The sequence below is a fragment of the Vipera berus genome (assembly GCF_964194415.1).
Source record: "Vipera berus genome assembly, chromosome: 1".
In the NCBI taxonomy this organism is placed as follows: Eukaryota; Metazoa; Chordata; class Lepidosauria; order Squamata; family Viperidae; genus Vipera; species Vipera berus.
This window is the reverse complement of record NC_138202.1, coordinates 276,768-297,464: the sequence shown is the minus strand read 5'-3', so window position 1 is coordinate 297,464 and position 20,697 is coordinate 276,768. Positions and strand designations below refer to the sequence as shown.

General features: G+C 63.3%; 1 protein-coding gene across 2 annotated transcripts; it reads left to right on the top strand.

The window, feature by feature from the left end:
* The first annotated feature begins 18,399 nt into the window (after positions 1-18,399).
* LOC308660581 (growth arrest and DNA damage-inducible protein GADD45 beta-like) lies at positions 18,400-20,090 on the top strand. 2 transcript variants are annotated; one of them, XM_081315006.1, is made up of 4 exons: positions 18,400-18,617; positions 18,731-18,832; positions 18,968-19,187; positions 19,307-20,090. In XM_081315006.1, the coding sequence occupies exons 1-4, from the start codon at positions 18,574-18,576 to the stop codon at positions 19,418-19,420; spliced, it is 480 nt and encodes a 159-aa protein (XP_081171132.1). In that variant the 5' UTR covers positions 18,400-18,573; the 3' UTR covers positions 19,421-20,090. The 2 variants fall into 2 exon arrangements, with proteins under 2 accessions (XP_081171132.1, XP_081171131.1); XM_081315005.1 differs by having other exon boundaries at positions 19,304-20,090.
* Positions 20,091-20,697: the final 607 nt, after the last annotated feature.

Sequence of the window (20,697 nt, the reverse complement as noted above, 5' to 3'; positions counted from 1 at the left end):
GGTCACGTTATTCACCAAAGCACAAGGGTTGGAAACTGACCAGAGAGAGAAGCAACCTGGAATTGAGGAGAAACTTCCTGACAGTGAGGACAATTCACCAGTGGAACAGAAGTTGCCTCCAGAAGGCGTGGGTGCTCCATCACGGGAGGTTTTTAAGAAGAGACGAGCCGGTCACTTGTCTGAGATGATACTACAGGTTCTCCTGCTTGAGCAGGGGGCTGGACTAGAAGGCCTCCAAGGTCCCTTCCGGCTCTATTCTACTCAGAGCAGAGCAGCTTAACTTGGGGAGCCCCTGTGGGGCATCTCTGAAGCTGGGCGAGATGCGTGGCTGGCGGAGGGAGGCGGGAGGGGGGGTTGAGCAGCCACTTGCTGTTAGTACTTGAAAGAAAGAGGATTCCTAAAGATGGGGGGAGGGGCTGAAGTGAAGAAGAGGGAATGCAGTGGAGGAGAGGATCCATGCCTGGATAGTATCTGGGATGGGAGAGAGCTGGTCACTCAACCAGGAGACCACCTGCAGTGACCAAAGGCCAGAGAGTAGCCAGCAGGGAGATGCAGTGGCCCAAATGGGAGGAAGGAGGAGCTTATGGGATATATGAGCCGGTGGAACCGGTTGCCACAGGAAGGGATGAGAGCTTAGATGCTGGAAGTCCTGAAGATCACCTTCTCGAGATGTTCTGAGCTGGGGGCTGGCCTGGGTCCCTCTGATTCCCACTCAGGATAATGGAGGGATCCACAGACACCTCAGGCATCCTTGGAGGTTGGTAGCCAGAAAAGGCAGGGAGGGCCAGGGGTGGCCTGCAGATCCTGGGAGGTGGGGGAGGTGAAGAGCAAGCCAAGCAGAGGGTCCTGCCTGCCCTGGGTGGGGGGTCCTGCTAGACCCCTTGGTGCTCCAGCAGGCTGGCTGCAGCACTTCACTTCTGCCTCCGGAGGCCCCGGTTCCTCGTGGAGACCCAGCACTGCACCTGCTCTGGTGCTGAGACTCCGCGGGGAGCACCAGAATGGACGGTCTGCTTTGGACCAGGCAAAGCGGGTTTTCAGGCCTTCCTTCAGCCTCAGGCAGGGCTCACCCTTGCCAAGCCCAGCGGGCTGTGTGGATGCGCAGGGACGCACAAGGACTCAACCTCCACACAGCCGCCGGCTTGCAAGGGTTGGGGTGAAGGGGACACCAGGCTGGCTACACCTCGACAGGCCAAAGTGGCTGCCAGGCAGGGGAGCCGAGAGAGGCCTCTAGGGGGGGGAGGGGGAGGGGGGAGCAGTCCTTTGCAGCCCAGGATGAGCAGTGCAGGGCTCTGACTGGCTCTGGGACTGGCGGAGTCCCACTGGTGCTTGAGATTCAGAGCAGCTGTGATTTTATCAGGGGAGGGGGAATCAACCCCCCCTTTCAAGCAGCGGTGTTTGACTTCCGGCCAGCCAAGGAGGGGAGCTGCTGCAGCAAACGCCTTGGGAGCCTTTGGGGGGGCCTCGGAGCCAGCCCACCGTAGCCCTGGAGGGTCTGTGAGGGGCTTGGGGGCTCACCCCCCCTTTGTGCAGAAATGAAGGGACCAAACCTGACTCCCTGGAGGAAAATGGGAAGGAGACCTTCAGGTGGAGGAGCCCCAGTGTTGCCCCCCCCTCGGAGATATCCTGGTGGTGCCCTGTCCGAGGGCTGATCCTGCTAGGTGCCTGGGAGCCGCCAATCTTTTGCCTGGCCCGGCGCCTCCCATTCCTCTTGGGTCGGGCTCATCTGGCTGGCAGGAGCCCCCTCTGGAGAGATTGGAGGGATGCTAGCCCCCCCCCGGGAACCGACGTCATCCGCTCGCGCCATCTGCCGAGGGAGGGGCACACGTGCGTGCGTGATGGGGGGAGAGTTTCTCGCCCAGCGCCGCCGCTCTCTCCCCCTCCTCCCCCTCCTCCTCCTCGCCATTCATTGCACGTCCCAAGGAGCAGCTCTCAAACGCAGAGGAACGGCCGGTCTCCATGGCGACGGGGGTCGTGACGCACTTTGGGTCCACCAGACGCGCATCAGAGGCTGGCAGGGCAGAGAAAACCGCAACTGGAAGGGGGGGAGGACCCACCACCCACCCTCGAGAGCTTGGGCAGAATGCAGGTGCGGGAAGCTGCTTGCCAAGATCTCCCGTGCGCGGGAGGAGCGGCCCCCCTGCCGACACAGCAGCCGAGGACGGAAGTTTGGGGGCAGGGTGGGCAGGGGCAACGATGCCCTTCGAAATGGCCTTATAGGTCAGGCAGAAATCCCAGGGTGCGGCTCAACCCACTGCCGGCGCCCGCCCCGCCCCCCCTCCCTCACATTTCTCTCCTTGGGAGAGGGGCGGTCTCCCATCACCCCACCTGTCCTTACACCACGAAGAACCGTCCCCAGCCAGGGCTGCTTATGGGGCCGAAGTTCAGCCCCGGGACATCCCCGAGGGGATGGGGGTGGCTGTCCCAAGTCTGGCGGGCGGTTCCAGTCCCGGGAAGAGCCTGGCCGAGCCAGATTCCCCACCCGCCACCCACCCGCCGCAAGGCCCGGAAGAATAAGACCAGCAATGGGGAGGCGGATGGGATAAATCCGTTTTTATTCATCCAAGGAAGACTATTTCTAAATAAAGGCTACATTGTACCGTTCGTTTGTTTCCGTTTTATTATTACATTGTCATTATAATATTATCGTTTTGTTTTATGTGTCGGTGTGCGAGTTTCTCGTCCGTTTTTTTTTAAAAAAACCCTTTTGCACAGTAGCTCGAATCGCCATGCGGGCCGCTGAGAGGAAAACTAACCGGGCGGGGGTCGTATTTACAAGGAAGGTCGCCCGGCTGGGAATTTCAGGAGCACCGTGGATGAGTCGAGGCCGCCGTCGGGGCTGGAAAAAGACTGCCGGCCCTCTGAACCGCCGGCCGGCCTGCCCAGCGGGAGCGGCGGGGGCGCCTGGCAAGGCGGCAAAGGCTCCGCGCGCGCCCGACCGCCGGGGCGGCGGCGGCAGCAGGCGGGGGGCGGGGGGCATTCACACGCACGGGGAGGCCGGGAGCGGCGGAGGGAAGCAGGTGGTGGGAGAAGGAACGGCGGCCCCAACGGCCGCTGGAAACGGCTCCCGCGGGGGTCGCGGCGAATTCTGGTGCCCGCAAGCTCAGGAGAAGCTGCGGGAGGAGCGGCCGAGCGGGCCCGGAGGGCGCCCTCGGGGCTCGGATCGCGTTGCAAGTAGCGCGCGTACAGAACAGGGGGAGCCGATTCGTGCGCGGCCGGCCGGAGGGCGCCCCATCGTGGCCTGTCGGGCCCTGGAGCCGTCGGGCTCGGGACCTCAGGAGGCGCCGGAGTTGCACCCGGGGCCGCCGCAGCTCGCTCGCTTCTGCCAGTGGCGAAGGGCTGCCAGGCCTGCCCCCGCCCCCGCCCCGCGGCAAACGGCCGGCATAGAGGGGGTGGCGATTCCCCCTGCAAAAGCAGCTCCCCACCGGATCCCACCAGCCGCTTCCCCCCTCCCACTAGAAGCCCCCAACAAGACTGGCCAGACGACTTCGCTAAGGGGACGTGCTGGAGACCGCGGATCCGAAGGAACTGTCCTCCTCTCCCCGACGAAGATCGGCGCCCGGGCGGGAGGCCGCGGCAGACCTACCCAGGCCCCCATCACGCCTCCGGAGGGCTGGGGTGGGAGCGCCGTCCTGCAGGGCAGCTCGGCGGGCGCGACAGAGGCCCCCTCCCTCTCCGAGTACAGCTCGGACTCGCCCGGCCCGGGGATTTCAGGAGACCAGGGGTTTGGGGGGGGGGTCAAACAGCCCCTCCCCCCGTATGCCAAGATGCGACTGCTCTGAGTAGCCTGAGCGCCCCGTCTCGGTCCCTGCATGGCGGAAGGCTCAGCTTGGACCCGGTGGGGATGGGCGGCCCCAGGCCTCCTCCCAGAGATGGGTCGGGGCGCCGACGAAGCGGGTTGGGGGGGCAGCTGGCAGCCAAAGTGGTCCAGGGCAGAAGTTCTCTGCAGTGTCCCGGGCTGCTTAATCCCTTTGGAAAGCACTAAGATGCACTTGACCGGAAGCCCCAAAGACGGGCAAGGGGCGTCAGGCCTTTCCCCTCCAAAGGGAGGCCTCCCTTGCCCTGCCCAGCCAGGCGGAGCCCAGGGGACAGGAGGGCAGCCCGCCTCTTTCTGCACCCCCCACAGGGAGGGATGCAGCCTGTGGGCGGGGGGAGCATGCAGGGAGGCAAAGGCAGAAGAGCCCCTGCGAGGGATGGAGGAAGGGTGGGCAGCGCCAGAGACCTCCAGGCCCCCTTTCCCCCACAGCCAGGCCTTCTGCCCAGCCCACTTGCCCCCCACCCACACCCTGGTGCTATGAGAGCTTCCCTGCGTGGGTGGGGGAACCGCAGCCAGGAGAAAAGTCCTCCTGCCCAGCACTGGGCTGGGCCTGCGCGGAGGGGCAGGCAGAGGAAGGAGTGCCCCCTGCCCTCCTGCAGTGGGTCTTGTCAGCTGGCATGTGTACAGTTCAGAAAATGCCCAGGGCCTTTCGCAACTGCTCCCCCAAAGGTCTTGCCAAATCCCTGCTGAGATTGCAAACAGAGAACTGACCTCTTGGGAGGAGGGCCCCCCCCCCGAGCTTCTTCCCCCCCCACCTGCCTTGCTGGCTGCTCAAAGCCACCAGGTGGAGGAAGGAGCTGGGGAGGAATGCCACACCAGTTAGACTGTCTGGGGAGAAGCAGAGGTCTCTCCCACCTGCCCAAGTGTGCACAGGCGCACACACCCTGTACACACCCTGTACACGCACACTCACCCTTTTCATGGAGGACCTTGCCTGTGCTCCTCGAGTTCTGGTTTTACAACGGTGAAACACAACTGCTTCCGCTGCAATTTTTAAAAATAAAAGTGAAGCGCCGTATTGAAGGGCACCTACAGGGCACGGTTGGAACGGTTGGAACGAGGGGGGTGCCCTTGTCCTCCCTGCCAGGGGCAGCCCAGGGCCCCCCCTTCCTCTAGCTTCAGAGCGAGATGGGTGACAGGGTACCTCCACCAGCCCAGGGGGGGAGGGGGGCTCTGCTGATCCCGCAGGTGGTGAGGAGAAGCACTTGCTATGGTGCCAGGGGTCCCCTAACCCCAGTTGGCGACTTCCATCCTTATTGGTAGGTGGGGTGCTGTGTTCAGGAGCCCACTGCTTGGGCAGTGTGTTGGGGGTTTCCAGCAGATGGAGGCTGGGATGCATAAGCCCCCCCCATCTCCTTTGCCCGAGAGGACCTGCTTCTGAATGGTCACCCAGCACACTGCCTCCTCCTCCATCCCACGTCCCGGCCGATGTTGCTCTTGGGCTCTTCAGCCTAGAGAGCGCCACGATGCCCTTCTTTGACAGGCATAGTCGGCTGGCTCAGCCATGGCTCCCCAGCGCATTCAGGGCCGTCCTTTCCCCACCTTCCTGATTCGGACATGTGCTGCTGTGGCTCTTTTTGTTGCTTTGTTCCAGAAAAAAACACACCCATAAATTAAAAGTAAATAATGAGAGGAGTGTCTCACAATATGTTTGCGTGTTCACAGTCTGGCATGGCAGATGGGGGGGGGAAGGGTGAGGGAGGGAGGACCACCCGGGGCCCTGCTGTGGTGGACAGCTGCCGCTTCCATGGGGCGAGGGGTCCTGTAAGGTGCCCCCTTCTGGCCTGCAGGCTCTGGAGCACCAGGGCAGAGAGAGGCCTTTTGTGGAGAGGGGTGGGTGGGCTGTCCCCGTGGTCCCCTCCGTTGGGCCTGGGTGATGAAGCAAAGTTGGGCTGGGCTCTGGCAAGGGGGATGCGGTGGGGTGGGGGAGCCAAGCAATCCCCCAGAGGAGTTTGTGCAGGCCTGGCAGGGCCGTTGTTACCCAAGGTCCCCGCTTGAACAAATCCAGAGTCCTCTGTAGCTCCCGGCCAATGGGCAGGCTGGACTGCTGGCTGGACCGCTGGCTCTCCGTCGTCAGGCCGAGGTCAGTCTGGGCACCTTCAGCCCATCCCATCCCAGGAACGTGGGCCTTGAGTGGAGGCAGATCCTCTCTCCTCTGTGCCCCCCCCCCCGAGGTTGGCTTCAGGGGCGGGAGCCGAGGGGGCTGGCCATGGTCCGGCCAGAATGTCAGTTGGCAGGGAGGCCGGCCCCGGCTGAGCCCCAGAGTCCGAGTGGTTGGCTTCTGCAGGAGGGGGGGAGTCCAGGGCAGGGCCAGAGGGGCAGGCGGGCAGGCGGTAGGATCCGGGGAGCACCAAGAGAGCCAGGCCAGGAGGGGGCGTCAGTGGAGGAGGGGCAAGCGGAGGGCCGGAGGGAGACCAGACGGATGGATGGCGAGCTGTGGGGAGGGGCGGGGGGCGCCTGCTGGCCGCTCACATGAGGCTGCACTTGCCCTTGAGTTTCTCTGTCCGCTTCTGCTTGCTGGCGCGCTTCCCGTCGATGCTCAGGGTCATGTTCCGGCGCTTCTCCAGGTTCAGCAGCTCCTGGAACAGCTCCTTGACGTTGTAGTTCATCTTGGCCGAGGTCTCCATGAAGGCGCACTGCCACTCCTTGGCCACGGCCTCCCCCTCCCGCGTCTCCACCTCCCGCTGGGTCTCGTCGCACTTGTTGCCCACCAGCATGATGGGGAAGGCCTCCCCGCACAGCCTCCCCGCACAGCCTCCCCAAGGGGTGCAGCCATTGGGGCAGGCTCAGGAGTCTGCTGGGGAAGGCTACAAAAGGCCCACTGGCAACCGTCAGACGTGGGGTGCCAAGCGGGGGGGAGGGCAACAGCCAGCCAGACTGCTTGGGGGTCCACAGGGGCCCTTCTGAGCTTGGGCCGGCCTTTACAGAGAGGGCCCTGGGCCCCGGGGCCTCCAGGCGAGAGCTTCCTGACGCCACTGCAGGAGAAGCGGCCAGGGGCTCCTCCTGAGCAGTTCTGGGTTTGCTGTGGGTGCTCCACGGCTGCCCTCTCTCCCCCCACCCAGTCCTGGACGCCCCCAGCCCCAGCCGGTGCTCAGCGGTGCAGCTGGCGGACCGCCTACCCTGCAGCTCCCATCGGCTCAGCCACGGCCGCTGCTCCCACTTGGGCTGCTGCTTCGACCCCCAGGACAGGGTGACCCCCTGCTACTACGGCAAGGCGGGTGAGCTGGCAGATCCCCGGAGGGAAGGGGGCGGGGGGGCTCGACTGGCCAGAGAGGGGATCCTGGGAGTCTCTTCCTTTCTGTGCCCCAAGTCCCTATGCGTACCCCCACCTCTATTTGGGAGGGGGCTTGGGGCGAGTCACGGCCGCCTGGTCTGAGTCACGTGGGAGCCGTTGCCGTTTCCATCTGGTACCTTTGGACCCGGCCGGCCGGCTCGGCTGCCCCACACGGCTGCTCCAAGGGGGGGCGTGTTGGCAGCCCCAGTTTTTCTCCTCTACTGGGGTGGCACATCGAGGGTGTCACATGAGCCCCTGAGCCGCTCTGGGGCCCCCCATAGGATGGCTGGCAAACGGAAAGCAGAGCTGAATGGGCCCCCCTTGTGAAGGCGGGGGAGGGGCCAGGGGCTTCTTTCCTATTCTCTCCGCATTGTGGGGGGGGTGCTACCCCCCTGGGAGGGCATCCTCTGCTGGCCCCCTGCCGCGCCCAGGACGAGGAGAGGGCTCCCAGGAGGCAAAGCCGCCCCGAGAGAAGCAGAGTGGGCGAGGGGGGGGGGCTGACCCACCCAGGGGACTGGGGAGGGGGGGAACCTGTGGCTGGCCTCCTGCTGGCTGGGCTGGTGGCCCTTCTGTCTTTCGGGGGGGCACCCCTGTCCTGCCCACGGCCCTTCTAGGCCAGGGGTGGGAGGAAAAGGGGCACCCTGAACTTTGACCCAGTGGACCCCTCCCTCCCTGCACAGTGACGGCTCGCTGCACCCCGGAGGGCTCCTTCTGCCTGGCCGTCTCCAGAGACGCCGTTGTGCCCCCCCTGCGCTTGGACTCTCTGCACCTGCTGGGCCCTCGGGGGGGGCCCTGTGGCCCCCTGCTCAGGAACGAAGCCTTTGTCGTGTTCCACTTTCCACTTTCTGCGTGTGGGACAACCTTCAAGGTCAGTGGGGAGGGTGTGACCCAACAACAACCCTGCGAGGTAGGGGGGCCTGGGAGAGGCTGCTCCCGGGGCTGAAAGAGGCCGGACCCCGGGAGTCTCGCAGTTTCTCCACGACAGGCTGGGCCTCGGTTTCTCTTTGAGCATTAAAATGGATGGGGTCAAAGAGAGAAGAATTACTGTAGTTTAAAATAGTCAGTCTGCCTCCCTCACAGGCCAGGGGAACCCCCCCCCCGTTAACGTTGCTCCAAAATGTTTAACCCTTTTCCACACCTCCAAATGTCTGCCTGAAAAGCCCCCCCCCCCACATAAGAAACAGGCCCCATTGAGAGACGAAAGCAAAGGGTCCCTAGAGCAGACTCAGGCCAAGAAAGGCCCTGGGAAGGGAGGGAGGGGAGGGGGAGGGAGGGAGGGAAAGATGAAGAGGGAGGGGAGGCATCCCCTCAGCCAGCCTTTTCTCTGCCAGGAGGCCGGAGGCCACCGGATTTACCAGAACGAGCTCTCGGCAGAGAGACGGACCCTCCACGCCCCTTCAGGCTCCGTCACCCGGGACGGCGGCGTCTTCAGGTGAAGGTCCCTGGGTAGCGGGCGGCTGGGAGGGGGGAAGGAAGGGGGGGCGTCCCGGTCTTTCACTTACAGAAGGTCTCCAGAGAGAGAGAGAGGGGTGGGGGGGAGGGAAACAAGCCCTCTGCAGCCCTGCTGCAGCATCCTGCCTGCCTGGCCCTCGGAGCCCTCAGGGCCCTGCATTGGCACTCAGCCCCCTCCCAGGAGGGCAGGGGGGGCCTCAGGCCAGCAGGCTGGGCAGCCCTCGGCCACCTCTGCTTGCTGCCTCCTCCAAGGCAGAGAAGGCAGCTGCCCCTCCTTGCGCGGAGCAGGGGTGGGCCTTGATGACCTCACTGGTGCCCCCCAGGGGACCTGGCAGCAGCGGCCACACAAGCCCCAGCCAAGGGAGGAGCTGAGAACACCCACCCCCCCCCGACTCTCTTGCAGGCTGACCATCCGCTGCAGCTACTCTGCCCAGCAGCCCCTCCCTGTGAGTGTCCTGGTGGCGACCCCTCCCCCTCCGGCTGCCGTCGCCCAGTGGGGGCCCCTCTCCCTGGACATGCGGGTCGCTCGAGGTGGGTCCCTTGGGGGCCGGGGCGCCCAGGAGGAGAGCCTGCCTGCTTTGTCCCTCGGGGCAGCCCCACTTCAGAGGCCTCCTCCCTCCTCCACAGACGAGACCTACTCCTCCTTCTACGGCGCTCCGGACTTCCCCCTGGCGAAGCTCCTGCGTGACCCCATTCACCTTGAGGTCCGGCTCCTCGGAAGGAGGGACCCGGCGCTGGTTCTGCTCCTCCATGACTGTTGGGCCACCCCGAGCACCAGCCCCCTCCGAGCACCTCAGTGGCCCCTTCTGCAGAATGGGTCTGTGACTTGGGTCTGGGGGGGGGAATGTGCCTCGGCCAACAGGTTTACCTGCCGCCCATGGAGGCCTTGGCTGCCTCCTCCGGTCTCTGGCCAGCGCTTGGCCAGGGAGAACTGCTGTGCCGCCCAGCCCCCTTGACTCTGTGGGGCCAGCACTTCATTTCTTTAGATTTATATGCCCCCCCATCTCTCTCTCAAAGCGGGGCGGAAGCAGAGCTTCCAATTTCCTACCTTGCTGGGACGAGAATCGACCCAGTCTGGGAGTGGCAGCCTGCCCCCCCCCATCTGCAGGTGGAGGAGTGGCCGTTTTACCCTGGTTCAGAAATCGAGGGTCCCGCAGAGCCAGAACTGGCTGGTTGCCAGGCGCTTCATGGCGGGGAGCAGCCCAAACCCCTCCCTGCAATTCCTGCAAGCGGGAATTCCCGGTGGGGGAGGGGAGGGGCTGGCCCCGTGCCCGGTTCTCTCCCCAAGGCAGGGGCTGCCGGTGATGCCGGGCTCCCCGCTGTGCCCTCCAGGTGCCCCACCCGAGGAGACAACTACCAGGCCCGGCTGGTGCCACCCCAGGGGGATGCGGGGCTGCCCTTCCCCTCCCACCATCAGCGCTTCATGGTCACGACCTTCGCCTTTGTGGGCGCGGACTCTCGGCGGATGCTCAGCGGCCCGGTAGGGTTGGGGGTCTGGCCTGGGCGGGGGCTGCCCGGCAGGGCTCCGATCCTGTTTCTCACACCAGAGCAGAGCGGGACGAGGTCTCCTCTTGTCCTGAGTTCTAATTCTGAACAGCCCATCCTGGACTCGGTGCCGCTGAGCCAAGGGAAGAGGTTTTCTGTACATTCTCAGAGGCACCGTCTCCCTCCCAGAGCCATAATCCCCTCCGCCTGAAGGGAGATAGTTCATGCTTTGGGGGGACCATTTGCGTGTGGGGTGAGGCTCCCCAGGAGAGCGGAAGGCCCTCCCGCTGCTCCTGACTGCTGCGCCCTTCCCCACAGGTCTACTTCCACTGCAGTGCTTCCGCCTGCGTGCCCTCCGCCCAGGAGCCCTGCGGAACCCGCTGTGAGGCTGGCCTGCAGGGCAGACGTGAGTCGGTCGCTGTGGAGGGTCCCTCTGAGGGGGGGGAGCTGTGGGGACCCCACTGCGGTATTCATGCCCCTTCTTCTCCACCAGGCCGGAGAGACGCCCGGGAAGGAGCTCCGTCGGAGGCGGGGCAGGCGCTGATGCTCGCTTCCGCTGGGCCGGTGGACTTCTTCAGCCTTCCCGTGCAGGCCTCCCGCCCGGAAGGTATTGAGGGGAGAGGCCTTGCGGTGTGTGTGTCACCTCGTGTGTTTGGCTGCATTGCGTGGTCTCGCGTCCCGGACATCTCTGCCACACACGTGTCCCCACATGGAGCACCATGAGGGGGGACCCCGTGGGCCCCAGGCCACGTGTTCTTCCACCCTCCACCGTGTGGGCTGCTGGCTAATGACCTTCAGCAGCGGCAGCACCAAGTTCCTCCTATCCGGGACCCCTTTTGGAGGACAGATTGTGAAGATTGTGCCCCAAGGGTGAAGCTGCCCAGAGTGAAGACCCCCCCCCAACGCAACTTGGGCTAGCTGAAACCCCCTGCCGGCATGCTTTCCCTCCCCCCCCCGTAGGGTCCGGAGCGCTTGCCTCGGAGGGCTCCCTGCGCTGGGAGGACGGGCTGTGCCTGGCGGCAGGGCTGGTTGCAGCGCTGGGCCTGGGATCGCTGCTGCTGCTGCTGCTGCTCCGAAGGCACCGGGAACAGATGCCGCGGGGCCAAGAGCCCCCCTACGCCTGAAAGAGGAATAAACGCGCTCTTGTGAGCCCAGTGGCAAGGCTGGTTCTCTGGCTGGGAGAAGGGCGAGGGGCTTGGTCTCTGGTCGGGGTCTCCGTGGCTCTTCCCTTCAGGGGAAGGGAAGGTGCCAGCCGCCTCCCGCTGGGTGCCTCCGCAGGGGAGACTTTACCCCCGTGGAAAGGCTGCTCGATTCCTCCCTTTCTCTCCCAACCAGCCACTTCCCCTGAAAGGGCTTTGCCGTCCCCGGCCCTGTGCCCAAGTAAGGCCGGCCTCCCCTTGAAAGAGAAGCCGGAGGGGGCAGAAGCTGCGCCCTCCGTCTGCAAAGGTGGCAATCCAGGGTCGGGGGAAGAGCAGAGGTGCCCTCGCAGAGACCGTGGCTTGGCTCCAACTGAGAACAGAGACCTTCCTGGCATGCCAGGCCAAGGGCAGATGGCAGCTCAAGACACCCTGAAGCCTGAAACGCCCCCACCCGTCCCCGGGGAGCTTCCCTTTGGCTGCCTCCTGCATTTTGTGCCCAGACTCCTTGTGGTCTCCTTTTCTCTCCCGTCTCCTGTAAACGGCACCTTAGGTGTTGGCAGGAGGCGTAGAGGGCCTTGCAAAGGCAAGAGGGGGGGTACTGCTTCCCGGGGGGCCAAGGGGGCTTCTCTGTGTTGGCAGCCTGAAAGGCTTGCTTTTGCTGTTTTCCAGAGCACAGATAACCCAGTTGGCTGTGTTCACACCACACATGCACAAACACACACCCAAAAACCCATGTTACAAGCATGCAGTGACTTTTCTGCCTGGCCTCCTTGCAGGCAGCTGAGAGCAGCGGCTGCAAGCGTCGGCTGCTCTCGCTCGTGGCTCTTACTGCAGCCTTGGGAAATTGCTGGGTTGTGTAACGGGCCCTGGTGCGGCACAGCTGGCACTTTGTTTGCAGAAATGCTGCTGGAAGAGGGTCCCGGCCCGGGAGGAGCCCCCTCGGCACTCTATAGGTTCTATACAGGAATAGAATCGAGATATCACGCGAAGCATTTGTGCCGCTCTATAAGGCCCCACTTGGAATTCTGCGTCCAGCTTTGGTCTCCTTGATATGAAAAGACGCTGAGACTCTGGAAAGGGTGCAGAGAAGAGCAACAAGGACAGTCGGGTCTGCAGGCTAAAAGATGCAAAGAACAGGTGCAAGAATTTGGTATGTCTAGTTGTTTAATGGAAAGCAGGGCCAGGGGAGGCATGATAGCAGTCTTCCAGTATCTGAGGGGTTGCCAATAAAGAAGAGGGAGTCAAGCCGTTCTCCAAAGCTCCGGAAGGCAGGACAAGGAGCAACGGATGGAAACTAACCGAGGAGAGAAGCGACCTGGAACTAAGGAGAAACTTCCTGACGGTGAGAACAGTGCAAGGGCTTGCCTGCCTTCAGAAGTTGTGGGTGCTCCAACACTGCAGTTTTGCAAAAAGAACCACTCGTCTGAAATGGTAGAGGGTTTACCTCTGAAGGAGGAGGTTGGACTGGAAGACCTCCAAGGCCCCTTCCAAATCTGTTATTCTGGCAGTGAAGCCAATAGCTCGGTGAGGGGAGCCCCCCCCCGGTTTTCTTGAGGGTGATAGAGGTCTGTGAGGCTGGCCAGTCTCTTATTGCAAGCCCTGGGTTCCGAAGTGGATCCCCACCCCAGGCTCATTTTGGGAGACAGCGGTGGCTGATGATGAGCTTTGCCGAGATCCCCCTGACTCCGTGCGGAGAACAACCAGGTGGGGCAGCTGAAGACCCCGAAGGAGGGATTCTTGGAGGGGCTGAATGTATCTCTCCTCCGTACAGCTGAACGGAGTTCCAAGAGCCAGACAAGAAGCAGCGGAAATCGGGAAGCGTTTTGTTGAAGGCTGTCAGGGAGACGGGCTTCGTGGAAAGAACCGGCTTCCTTCCAGGGCAGGGAAGTCCCTCGCCGGACGGAGTCGAAGGGAGGCTGGCTGCTTTGATTCCGGCATTAAGTGCCCAACTGAAGCAGTGGGATAGGAATCAACAGCAGGTGGAGAACAAAAAGGGAAACGAGGCGCGCTGCGAACAGCAACTAAACCAATCGGATGGCCACCAGGGAAGACCAGGGGAGGGAGCCGGGCCTCGACTGCCTTCCGAGAGGCCTGCGGAGTGGAGCCTTCCCTGCGCCAGCGAAGCGCGAGGGGCGGCCGTCCTGGGGGAGCGACTGCGCCCCTCTCCCACCCGCGAGAGCAGAACTGCGCTGATTCGCTCGGTTCCTCGTAGGCTGCCCGAGAAGGGCTCGCCCTTAAAGGCGGCTGGAAAACCCTTTCCATCTTCGGAGGGGCGGGCGTGGCGCGGCCAGTCGCTCCGTGGGCGCCCTCCGGCCCTTCCTTGCGCGCCCTGCATCCGCGCCGCCCCTCCGGAGCCCGGCGGCGGCGGAGGAGAGGCGCGGGAGGAGGGCGGGCGCTGGCCGTGGTGCTGAAGCCGCTGCTCCCCCTCCCTCGGGCTCCGTGGAAAACGCGTGACTCGGGAGGGCCGCGGAGCTCGTCCTTGCCGGGAAACGAGACCCCCGTTTTCCCAGGGAGGGGGATCGCCGCCCCTCGGAAGCTACTAGACTGACTGCAAGGAGGAAGCTGGATAGCGGGAGGGGAGGCGCCACGAGACCCACGCGCAGCCAGTCTGCCCTCGACGGCCCTTCCGCCCCCGTGATTTGTAGGGCACCGCCATTGCAGCTTTAGCTTTACAAAATCTCGCACCCGCGTGGATGAAGAAAGGGAGATGGGTGTGGGGGGGGGTCTGGAATCGGCCAGCTAAGCGGAAAGCAGCCCCCCCCGCGTCCCACCCGTACTGGAGTGCTGCGACTCCAACTTTCAGAAAGGGCCAAGGGGGCTTTGGTGCCAAGCGGACTCGCCCCCCCCTTTCGCAGGCGGCCTTGAGGCCGAGCTCCCGCGAGAGAGGGGGAGGGGGGAAGGTATGTGGGAGGGGGAGACACGAGAAGGAGCCGGGGCGGCACGCGCAAGCCGCTCCCCAGAGCCTACACGCGCACGCGCACACGCTCTCGACTTCAGCCAGGCTGGGCAAGGAAAGCAAGCGAGGTGGGGCGGGGAGGAAGCGCCCTTGTGACTGTCCCGTGGAACCCTGGGAAACGTAGTTTGCCTTCTCTCGCCCCTCAAGCCTAGGAAAGCCAACAACCCCGAACCCAGAATGATAGAGTAGCGGGCAGAAGATCTACAGCCGGCTTTGGCACCGCCGCCCAGAGGCAGGGGGTGGCATTATAGCAATGGGAAAACCGAAACAGAGCTGGGCATTGCGAAGCCGCCGAAAGCCGCCCCGGACTCCGAAGATCTCGCCGTTGGCAGACTTTGCTCCCGGCGCTGGAGAGGCTTTTTGGGGGAGGGGGGGCTGTGCCGTGACAACTGCCCCTCTGGCGCCCCCCTCTCCCCTTGTGGCGGCCACCTGGGAGGGAGCGAAAGAATCGCCTGTTTGCCTGGAAGGGACGCCCAGTCGCTGCGGCCAAAGGGGGGCGTTGAAAGAGGGGGTCCAGCCCCAAGAACGAAGGAAGCCCAACCGCACCCCCTTCCAAAGACTGCCAATGGGTGCGGGGGGGGGGCCTTGACCGAGCTTCACTTACTTCCTGAGGAATTCTCTTCAAATGAGGAACAGCCGTTTTTATAGTTTTTAATATGTTTATAATTGTATTCATGATCATGATTTTACACATTTATTATTTTAGTTTTGTTCCCCAAAGTCATCTGCTTGTGAGATGGGCAGCTATAAATTAATTAGATAGATGGATAGATCAGACAGACAGATAGATGGATGCCCGTTTGTCCCCAATGAGCCTGGGCTGAGGTTTGGCTGTGGCCTTTGGGCCCTGGTGCCCATCTCCCCCTGGGGAAACGCTGCAGCCAACAGCCAGGATGCCGCCCTCCTGGGCTGGCTCCAGACACAGCCTGGCACCGTGGCACCCTCATTCTCCCCTGGGACGGCTCTCCTGCCAGCAGAGGCCCGAGGGGAGGGGGCTTCAGGCCACTGGAAACGCCACATGAATCAGCCAGAGGCACAAGAGGCCCGTCTAGAAAGCGTCCTTGTTCCCTGGACGGTCCTGCCCAAACGGAGGACCACGGAGAGAAAGGGCCCCGCTTGAAAGGCTGCCGTCTAGCGACCCCCTGGCCAAACGGAGGAGCTCCGAGGGGCCCCGGGGCTGATTCAGAGCAAGGGGCACTCAGGGTGTCCGGCCGGGCTCTCCTGCCTTCTGCCACCCTGCTGGGCTCCTCAGCCGTGGAGGACAAGTGCCACCAAACCTGGAAGGCCAGTGTGGTTGATGCCACGGCTCCTCCTCCTCCTCCTCCTCCTCCTCCTCCTCCTCTTAGTAGACTTTAAAGTCCTCCCACAGGACCAGAAATAAAGATAAAGTGATCCTTCCACATAACACCATGACATCTGTGTATGTCAAAGACATTTCAGCAGAAAAACCATTGATAGACCTGGAGGATGGCCTGTTTTCAGTCAGGATCTGGAGGGGGAGCGTCTGAGGCAGAAAGAGTTGCCTCTCGCCCTTCCTCCACAGCCACCCCCTTCAGGAGCTGCTATTAGGGGCAGCTCAAAGGACAAAGGGGGGGTAAGAGGAGGAGCTGCCCCCTGGTGGCTCACCACTCCCCCCCCAAGTGTCCTTCAGCCGGGTGTCCGGGTGGAGAGCAAGAGCGAAGCCAGGTGCCCAGAGCAGAGGCCATTTTCTCCTTTGCTGCTCAGGCCACAGCTGGTGCCCCCCTCGGGTGTCTTGCTCTCCAGAGGAAGGGGCTACAGCGCAGTTAGGAGAGCTTGGTTTGCTGGAGAGGACACTCCCCCCCCACACACAAACTCTTTGGACAGTGGTGGAGAAATCCTGCTCTGCTTCTTTTGCATTTCTTTCTCTGAGGGCAGCTGTGGTCACAAGCACTAGAGGGCTGGAAGTGAGGAGGGCCCCCTTGGGAAGGGATAGGCTGGAGGGGTTACGACACTGGGGGGGGGGAGAAATTAGCAGCAGGCAGGGTAGAACCCTGTATTCCTAGGAGTAGGGCAAGTATCCAGGAGGGTTGCGTCATTTAGTTTTCCAACAGAATACTAGAGTCTCTGTTCTGCGTTATTGTGGTAGACCTGTGTAGGTCTCCGCCTCAAGCACGGGGGGGGAGCGGGGCATCAGATGGGCTTGGGGGAAGTTCCAGAGGTAGCACAAGAGCCTCACGTGAGCAGTTTCCTTTGACATTTTGCAGGGGTGTCCCTCGGAAATCCCCTGCTCTCTGGTGCCATCCAGATCTGGGCTGCAGGCGGCAGCAGCCAGCTGCTCTTTGCGTTGCTCTCCAGCTGTGAACGTAAACAACCTTTCAGAATCTGGCTGGCCTGCTTTCTCCCCAGCCAGCTCGGCCTCCCTCCTCCCATTTCTGTGGAATTGGGGCAGCTGCCTCCAAAACACTCGCAGACACAAACAAGGGCCCAAAGCGAATACTGCAGCGGGTTCAACAGAGAGGTGGCAGTGAGCTGTGCCAAGGAATGGCCGTAAGACAATGGCAACGCCCCCCCCTGCCAATTCCTCTCAGCTGATAGGAAGGGAGGAGCAGAGCAAAGGGCTCCCCCAGACTCAGGAGCAAGAGCCACTGCAAAAGGGGGGTGCTGAGCTCCAGGACGAGGCCTCGGTGGGCGCTGCCACCTGATTGACCCAGTCTGTGTGAAAGGAAAGGTGTTGGGGGGCAATGAAATGCCAGGGTTGTGGGCTCACTGATCACCCAGGACAGCGATGGGGCCAAAAGCTGCCCTGGGTGGATTTGCTCTCCTGAGAGAGGGGTCCCCGAGGAAAGGGGGCCAACTCGGGGGCAGAGAATTTTGCAGCAGGGGGGGGGAGCTGGGTCTTGCCTGCCCAGAGGCTGGGAAAGGCACAAGAGTCACAACAACAGCAGGAACCACCCATGTCTGGTTTTGGTGACCTTGTGACTTTTTCTCAGCACTCCTGGAGCCCTGAGCGGTTTCAGGTCTGGCCTTCGAAGGTATTTCTGGGACTGGAGCCCCAGAAGAGATCCTGGTTGCGGCCCCCTCACTTGTCCTCTCACTCCCCGTGAGAGCCTGTAGCAGACAAACGCCCGGATTCCTCCTTTCTGCCCTGGGATCACTTCGCCTCCGGGGGGGGGGGGCTGAAGGAAGCGCTGGTGCTCGTCCAATTCAAGGGTCGCTTTCTCGGTAGAGCTGAGAGGGTCTCCTGGCGCTGTGGCTACAGCACCGGCCTCTCTGCGCCCGGTTTTCCAGGACAAGCTGCGTGCGATCCCTCTGCAGAAGCCCGAATGGGTGTTATGGGCTTCCCCTCCTCCGGAGCGCCAGATCCCCCTGGGAAAAGGCCGGGCTGTCCACGCGCTGCACGGTGACTCAGTGGACGTCCTCGCCCACGGCGCGCGAGCCGGAGTCTCCCGGCGTGGCTCAGCCGGGAAGCCGGGACGTCTAGACCCGGAGGCGATGCGCCTCGGGAGCCCAGCGCTGGGAAGAAACGGCTCTCCTTCCTGTCCGGCGGCGCGTGAGTCGCAAGACCAAAGAAAGCGATGATGCAACGCGCGTCGTGTGACCGGCCGCCCTGCAACAGGGTCGCTCGGCCGCCGCGACCTCTCGCCCACTGCGGGCGGGAGGCGGGTTCGCCGAGCTGGACGTTTCTGCGCGGGAGGGGGGGCGGTGTGCCTGGGCAAAAGTGGAGAAAGGCCGAAGAAAGAGGGTGCCTGCAAGCAGAAGTCTTCCCCCCCCCAGCCTGTTGCGTTTCCCCCGTTTGCCCGAGTCTGCATGTGCATCTCCTTCTCCCCCCCCACACACACACACACGCGCTCCGCGCAGGCTTTTCACTCCTGCCAAGAACGTGGGCATCGGGGCTTTCTAGTGGTTTATCATCCAGTGTGAAATCCCCTCCGGCTGACTCGCCGCCCCGCCAAGAGCCGCCTAGCGACCTGATCGCCCGGGGACCGCGGGGAGGGGAGGGGGAGCTGCGCTCCGTCCTCGCCCTCGCTTCCGAGGAACTCCTCCAGTTCTACAAAAACAGCCGCCGCCCCCCCCGCGCGCTCCCCGGGCAGGAAATGCCGCTGCCGGGAAACCTCAGCCGAAACTCAGCCGCTTCTCCGCCCCGAAGACAAACGCTCGCCTTTCCCCGTGGGATTCCTTAGCGGACCAATGGCAAAGCTCGCGGGCCGGCCGGGTTTGCCGGCGGGCCAATGGCAGGCGGGAACGGAGGGACTAAGCCCGCCCCTCGGGTCAGGTATATGTGGCGCTGTCGACCGCGAGACCCCGCAGAGTTTCGGTCGCCGCCGCGGGGAAGGATCCGTGTCAGGAGCCCCGCTTCGAGCCGCGATTGCTTTCGCTTCCCCGCCTTTGGATTACCTGCCCGGTTCAGCTTCGCTCCGTCGGCCTGCCTTGCGCGAAGGCCGGAGGCGCGTCCCCGCTCTGCCCCGCGGGTGGACCGCAGCTCGCCCTCGACATGACGCTGGAGGAGCTGGTGCCTTGTGACAGCGCGGCCCACGGGTGAGCCCGGGCCCCTGGCCGCGTGGGGGGGGGAGGACGGGCGGGAGGGGGAGGGGGCGCGCGGGCGAGGCAGCGGGGCCGCCTCTGACCCCCAGCTCGGCCTTTCCTTCCAGGATGGGGTCGGTGGGCGAGGCGCTGGAACGGCTCTTGGCGGCGGCGCAGCGGCAGGGCTGCCTGACTGTGGGCGTCTACGAGGCTGCCAAGCTCATGAACGCGTGAGTGGAGGAGCCCCGCCGGGCCCCGGGAGCGCGGGCGGCGGGGGGGAGGGGGAGGCGCCGGGCCCCGGCTGCCCGGAAGCCGAGCGAGCGAAGGCGGGCCACCGCCGTTGACCCCGCCGCCCTTCCCCGCAGCGACCCGGACAGCGTGGTGCTTTGCCTGCTGGCGGCGGACGAGGCGGACGGGGAGGACATCGCACTGCAGATCCACTTCACGCTCATCCAGGCCTTCTGCTGCGCCAACGACATCCACATCCTGCGCGCCTCCGGCCTGGAGCGCCTGGCGGCTGTGCTGGGCGAGGGTCCCCCGGGCGGCGGCGCTGAGCCGCGGGACCTCCACTGCTTGCTGGTGACGGTGAGCCGGGCGGCGTGGGCGTGGGCGGTTCTTGCGGGGGGGGGGCTCTTGCAGGGGGGCACCGGTGGGCGCGGAGGCCAGCCTGGAACTCAAGGGCGCCGCTGTCTGTCTTCCAGCAGAGTCCGCACACGGATGCCTGGGGCAGCCAGGGCTTGGCGGAGGTGGCCAGATTCTGCCAGGAGAGCCGGTGCAACGACCAGTGGGTGCCCTACGTGGCTCTGCAGGCGCGCTGAGGCCCCTGCCGGTGTCTGGTGCGGAGCGTCATGTGTGCAGCAGTTGCGTCCGAAGGGAAGAACGTTGTTTCTGTAAAAATCACAATAGCGCCTGACTGTCGGCAGGCGAGCGCGAGCAGTGGTTGAGTCACGCGCCAGAGAGCGAGCAGCGCCAGCAGAAGGTCTGGCTTGGCCCGAGGAGGAGGAGGAAGGCTGCGCTGCTGCTCCATCAGCTGACTGCTTCGAAGGAGGAGGAGGCAGGATGGCGGCTGGGGGACCGTGTGGGCGCCAGGCTCGTCGAGGGCGGAGACGCTGCCCTGCCACAGTGCCAAGGAGGCTGCCTGCCCAGGAGAGGCAGCCGTGATCAGCTAGAAAGCCAAGCTGCTGGGAGGAGGTTAGGCCTTGGGGGGGGGTGAAGGGGGCCGGCGTGCTCCTCTCCAGAACTCTTCCCCAGGAGGAGCAGCAGTGAGGAGCCCAAAGTCACCTCCAGCCGGGGAGCTTGTGGGAAGAGCTCTCCAACCATCAGCTGAGGAGGATTTCTCTAGTTTTAAAAAACTTCCTGGTACTGATCATTATCTACCTTGGAAGATTTGCATGTTTGCTTTCGACTTTTCTCTGAAGATGAAATTCTGAAGTTGCAGGAGCCAAATGCAAATTTATTTTTCAGTTAAAAGGATAATAAACATATGTTCTGAAAGTAACACATCAGCAAATCTTGAGTCTGTCTTAGGGGCCACTTTCGTCTTCAAGGGCCTGCCTCTTTGTGTTCCCTGCATGTCCCTGAAAGGGGGGGGAGGGTCAAGCATGCCTTTTGCACAGGATCAGGCCCAGCTGTTGTACCAATTCTAGCAGCTGGAGTTGCCTTGTGGCATTTCAAAAGGGTTGGGGGTGGATGGATTTCCCTGCTCTACTTGGGATGCCTCCCTTAATTCTGCTCTCCTTTGGAGGATCTTGGTCCCAAAAGGCATCCGTACTCTCCGTTTCACTGCTTGGTCCAGGGCCTCATTCGTGGAAAGCGTGTCTGAGTGTGAGCAGATGTTGCATAGTTGGAGCAGGTTCCAGATTGCAACAGACCTCTTGTAAAAAAAAAAGTGTGTTCCAAAATGTTCCTAAACCTGTTCCTTCAGTTGGATCTGAGGCGGAGGAGCCAACAGGAAGCCCAGCCAAGCAGAGCAGCGCCAGGCAGTTGCCCTTGCCACAGAGTGAAACTGGCATGGTCCCCAACCGCCCTCTCCTTGCCAAGCCCCAGAGCGAAGGCCTGCAGGATGGCCTCCCGTGGGGGGGGGGCATTGCTGCAA

What these genes read in the sequence shown, in the direction of transcription:
- LOC308660581 (XM_081315005.1), top strand. Translation starts at nt 18,574, where the DNA reads ATGACGCTGGAGGAGCTGGTGCCTTGTGACAGCGCGGCCCACGG. An exon ending in GCTGCCAAGCTCATGAACGC is followed by an intron (nt 18,833 to 18,967) that starts GTGAGTGGAGGA and finishes CCTTCCCCGCAG; the next exon opens with CGACCCGGACAGCGTGGTGC. An exon ending in TCCACTGCTTGCTGGTGACG is followed by an intron (nt 19,188 to 19,303) that starts GTGAGCCGGGCG and finishes TCTGTCTTCCAG; the next exon opens with CAGAGTCCGCACACGGATGC.